The sequence below is a fragment of the Herpailurus yagouaroundi genome, unplaced genomic scaffold (genome assembly GCF_014898765.1).
Source record: "Herpailurus yagouaroundi ecotype Mexico unplaced genomic scaffold, PumYag 67080, whole genome shotgun sequence".
NCBI classification, from domain to species: Eukaryota; Metazoa; Chordata; class Mammalia; order Carnivora; family Felidae; genus Herpailurus; species Herpailurus yagouaroundi.
Window position 1 is genome coordinate 295,962 of NW_024419932.1, and position 5,323 is coordinate 301,284.

General features: G+C 41.0%; 1 protein-coding gene across 1 annotated transcript; it reads right to left on the reverse strand.

The window, feature by feature from the left end:
• Positions 1-527: 527 nt before the first annotated feature.
• Positions 528-2,565, reverse strand: TCEAL7 (transcription elongation factor A like 7). The gene is made up of 3 exons (XM_040466969.1): positions 2,424-2,565; positions 1,734-1,804; positions 528-1,375 (listed from the first exon to the last, which is right to left on the reverse strand). The coding sequence occupies exon 3, from the start codon at positions 1,362-1,364 to the stop codon at positions 1,062-1,064; it is 303 nt and encodes a 100-aa protein (XP_040322903.1). The 5' UTR covers positions 1,365-1,375; positions 1,734-1,804; positions 2,424-2,565; the 3' UTR covers positions 528-1,061.
• Positions 2,566-5,323: the final 2,758 nt, after the last annotated feature.

The window sequence follows — 5,323 nt, forward strand, 5'->3', positions numbered from 1 at the left end:
CTTCAGAAAAGAATGGAGGTTCAACCCAGTAAGGACTCCAGGAAATTGAGTGGGATTTGGCACCCATGCACTCCAATGTGTCAGGAGCAGTGAGGGCCAGGAGAGAGTAAAGGACCCAGCAGAAGAGGTAGCAGTGCCCACCAGGCATGGCAGAACCCAGGGGAGGAGTGGGGTTCAACAGCAGATAACTGGCATGGAAGCCCCCAATGCCCTGCCTACTAGTGAACTTGTTCCTGAGCACAGGTAAGTCATGCCAGGGACCTCCCTCCAATAACTGATGTTCTGTAGTGGGTTGGGGTTCTGTATGCACAGGTGGGAATGAGTCCACCTGGCCCAGCTCAGAGTTGCCTCATTTCTTCCTTACAGCAGCTCTGTGAAACAAATATTTTCCCCACGAAAAGACTGAGTCTAAGCTAGTATATCTGTAATAATTCCAGTTTTATTCCTCTGGCTAAGAGATCCAAAGGTAATTTGAAGTTTATATTTCTTTTTATAGTTCTTATCAAGAGATTATTGTTTTACTGCCCTTCAAAGGTGATTGACAAGTTTTTATTGTGTCTGTTTATTTTAGTTCTTTGTGACACAAATAATACACGCACACATGCACATATATTCGTTTTTTTTGGAAAATGAGAAGACGCAGATAAGCAAAAAAGAAATAAAATACATATCACGCAGAAATTCACTGTTAAACTTTCGGTGTATAATAATTCTAACTTTTTCTTTTGCGTTATGTCATATATAAATGTACATATAAAGTGTGCATGTGTATATATATGTGTGTATATATACACATACACACACTGTTTGGCAACTTATTATTTTCACTTTACAGTATACAGTGAGCATCTTCCCATGCATATGAATGAAACATCCTTATTAAATGAGTGAAATTGGGTCAAAAGATGAGATGTTGGAAGCAGGAGTCATATGCAAATCAAAGGAACATTGAAGGATAGGAGTAAAATGGTAGCAATATTTAGCAAGAACATGCAGACAAAAAGAAACCAATGGTGGTAATATTAGTAACATAAAATAATTGAATTCAGCAGAGAAATGCATTAAATGGGGTAAGGACGGTCCCGAGAATGCCTATGGTTAGAATGCAGAGCCCTAAATTTCTTTCTCAGACCCCTTATCTCTTCCAAACACCTTTCCACCTCATCTCCCGCCCTTGTCATTTCTTCATCCTTAAAATGCCTATAATCTATGTCCTCTTTAAATTCCTCGAGAGACTGAAGCAGCCTTTGCCTAAAATTCCCTTCTGTTTGCTGACGTTCAAATTCTCCATAGGGGCGATCTTCCTCTCTCTTTGGCACGCTGCACTTGGGCTTTCCTTCATTTTCTTTACAGGGTTTTTGCATGATGTTTCCAGCTTAAGTCCGGGGAGAAAATATAGAGCAAAATGCCTCGTTTCTTTTGATTCAGGTTTGTCAGTTTCTCTTTGAACAACCTACTCGCCTAATTTCCCACTCGTGCCACACAGGTCCAGCCCTTTGAAGTTTGAGATGCCTCCCCTTCCTATCCCACACGCCCCCCACCACTCTTCCTCCTTCCCCCTCTCCCGGCAACCCACCATTTCCCCAGCAGACAAGGCTAATGGCCTCTCCCACCGGCGGGAGAAAGGGAACGCACCGAGAGTTTAGCTGTGAGGCTGCAAATTTTACCCAGATCTTGCCCTTCCCAACTACCACCCTCAGAGACCCCAGGCTAAGTGCCTCCCCGACACTGACCTATGAGGATTAAGGATAGTTTCCTCCTCTTTTTCTTGCCTCCAGATGTCAGTGAACGCAGACCCGTGGACCTGCAGACAGAAAGGAAGGGGGAGGAGAGGAGGGAGCTCTCGGTGGATCCACCAGCCCCAGAGACAAGACACTCGTTATTATCTTGAGTCCGGGATCTTCATAACCATTGTCGCCCAAAATTTCCTACCTCCTGGTTCCCCTCCTATTCTTATCCCTTCCTCTGGATCTCTGTCCCCACCCCCCACCCCTCAACCTCTGGCTTAGTCCTTGCGAGGACGGCTGTCTCCTCGGCACCCCCGCCCCCTCCCATGGCCCTCAGGGAGGCATTGAATGGGAGAAAATGTTTTCAAATTATGTTTAAATTTCTGCCTCCACCCCAGGATTCTAGCATTTCTCCACACAACAGTCCACAACTCATTTCCTCAACGGAAGTGGAGAAAGAGGAGGATAAACAGAAAGCTTACCAATCTGAGAAGCCGATTATTTCTAAACTATCACTAAGTCTGTGGCTGTTTCTCAGGAGGCTTCCACCTATTCCCCCACCCTGTCCTTTCAAAAAATACAATAATATCCCAACGAGTTTGCAGGGGTTTGAGGAAAAGCGAGCCTGGACCTATTCCAGTCACTGGATTCATCCACTACCACCCCCACGGGTCCCAACGGTTCCCTCAAACCAACCTTCTGAGATTTAAGGAATTTAAGTCCTCCTTCTCTTGGCCACAAACACAAACGCCTACAGGACAGTAAGGAACTGGGACACAGAGGAGAAAGAAGCCCGTGAATATAAGGACTTCGCGGCAGCTCCTGGTCACGTGAGGATTATGTCATCCAACTCTGGTCCCCACTTTCCCCTCCCACAAGGTGTGTTGCAGAAGTGGACCGACTTACCAATGTCCCACCTTCCCACCACACCAAGGACCTGTCATTCATTTTTGTCATTGCTAATTTCAGAGGTCAATAGTGGCCCCGTCTCTCTATGGTTGGAATTTGCCTTTCTCTGATTACCAGAGAAGGGCTGCAGCTTCCTAGAGTCGTATTAACCATTGTTACTTTTTAGGGTTGTGTTGAGAGAGATTACTCATCCTCTTCTAAACTACAACAGAAAGGTAGCAGTTTTCCCTTGACCACCTCCCCACCAGTCACTAATAGCCACATATACCTTTCTGTTCAATTCTTAAAACCAAATTGTAGGGGGTAGAGTAAATTAGGAAAGAAAGTAATGATTGAGACGGCGTTTTTTTACTTTTATTCTGATAATTTCCTACTTTTCCATTTTTTCCATCAACTTATTGTATTCTTTTATTAATCAAAAATACAATAACAATAAATACATTTGGAAAAAGAGTCAAGATAGGAGGGAAAAAAGAACGAGGACACCTGTTTCTGCTGCTGAGTCAGAAGATAAATATAGACCCTCCAGGCAGACACATTTTTGGAAGTTTAAAACATACAGGGCAGCTGGATGCTACCCTTCTGAGGAGCTTGGCATGTGAGGCCCTTTCATTAGGTGAACTACTAAAGCCATAATCCAACAGCACCTTGCCCTTAGATTTCCAGAGCTCAAAAATCAGTCATAAAACTTTACTGGTTTGATCTCAATATCATTCCCTCTCTCTCAGTTTGTACTATGCAGTTTTCTTTATTTCTTGTATTCAAAAGATCCCACCTTTCCTCAATAGTCTTATTCAGAATCAAATAGTTTTTCATTTGTCCCAGACATTGCCATCCTATTTATGTTTTCTTAGACCTCAGTCAGCCACACTGGAGAATTAGATGCGGTGACAGAAACTGGCCACATTTAGTCACTTATCACACTGAATTTTTTGTTGCTAAGGATTTTGGCACTAATCTAAGTGGATTCTTTGTTGTTGATATGTTAATTTGAAATATACGCAACAGAAAGAGGAATGTGTTCTTAAAGCTTTTTTTTTTTTAAAGGAAGACCTTAGCTCATTATGAATACAAAGTTGCCACAAACAAGATTGATGTTAATAGTTCCAGAAAATACTTAAAAGAAAGAGGTCTTAAAAAGAGTGGAGTATTGTCACAGTTATTAAGAAATGGTAAGTTGTGATAGAGGCATAAGATTAATTGGTGGGGTGGGGAGTCCCTGAATCTTCTGTGAACACCTTTTCATACAGATGGTTAGACTCATGGTTTTCAAATGGCTGGAAGGATCCAGATGCTGAAGATTTTAGCATTGTTGTAAGAAACATATCTTTTAACAGATCTGGTTTTGAATTAATTGCATTTGCTTACTTGTTGTATAACCTTGAATATAAAACTTGGATATTAAAACTTCCTTGTGCCTCATCTATAAAATGAGGCTAATACTTCATAAAGTTGTCAAAATTAAATGATATAATTTATATAAACCATTTAGTATATGACTGAAAAATACCAAGTGCTCCAATAAATGACAGGTCTCAATGATTACCTCGTAAGGATTTTGGGAATCCTTCCAGTTCTCACTCTGGCTCTAGTGCCACCCCCTTATGAAAACAGCCATAAACTCCTGGACATCCACAACATTTACTGGTCTCTTTGACCTACAGCTTTTTACTTTCTAATGGAATAATGATTTCAAGCAACAGATATGATCATATCACTACCCTGAATTATTTTATCTCATCCACCAACAATCTCACTAGATAAGAACATCTTTAGTTGATTTTCTGAACATCTCATGGAATATATCTCCATTTCTAAGTAAAAGCTGGTATGAAACTGCATGCAATGCAAGCAAGGTAAGATATTTAGTTAGATTTGACTTGTTTCCTTAGTACTGACTCATGGCACTCACAGGTGAGGACAAAGAGGCATTATGTGTCATAAAAAGAAACTCCAACAATTAGGACCAGATACCTTCATAAGAGCTTGCCAAAAAGCATTTCTAAGCCAGCTCTACTACCCACAACAATCACCCCAGCCTTCCCTCTCCCCAACTCAGTGCAAGGAGATAGGTAAAGGTAAGATATAAAGAAATGTGGAAGCCATTGACTTTGTGGAGAGGTCAGTGTTGTTCATTATAACAATGCCACCAATGATACTTCACACTTACATAATACTTATGTACCAGCAATTCTTGTAATCACTTTACATATGCTTATTATAAATTAATATTTATAATACTATTAATAGGAAACTAAGAAGTACAGAGATTAAATTGCTTACCCAAAGTCACACAATAAATAACGGATATAGAATTTTAAGTAAGATGCTCTGACTCCAGGGTTGGCACATGGTGCAAGTCAATTCTATAACTTTTTCATGGATGAAAGAAAGAACATAGATTATTCCCTCTTTTAAACCAAGTAGAGGTGGTATTTCTAAAAGGATCACATAAAGACAGAGGTCTGTGAAAAGGGAATACTGGTGTACAATCCTCGGTTAGATCACAGCTTAATCTGGTTGATCCAAAAGAGATAGCAAGGTGAAGACAGAGATACATTGTACTCCTACCTTTGCTGTGCCAAGCATGGGTGAATTTTACTGTGGGTTAAGTAGACATATGGGTGACTTGCTGGTTCCTTTTCCAGTAGGACTTCACATGGGATGAAGGGAATCTATAAGCAACC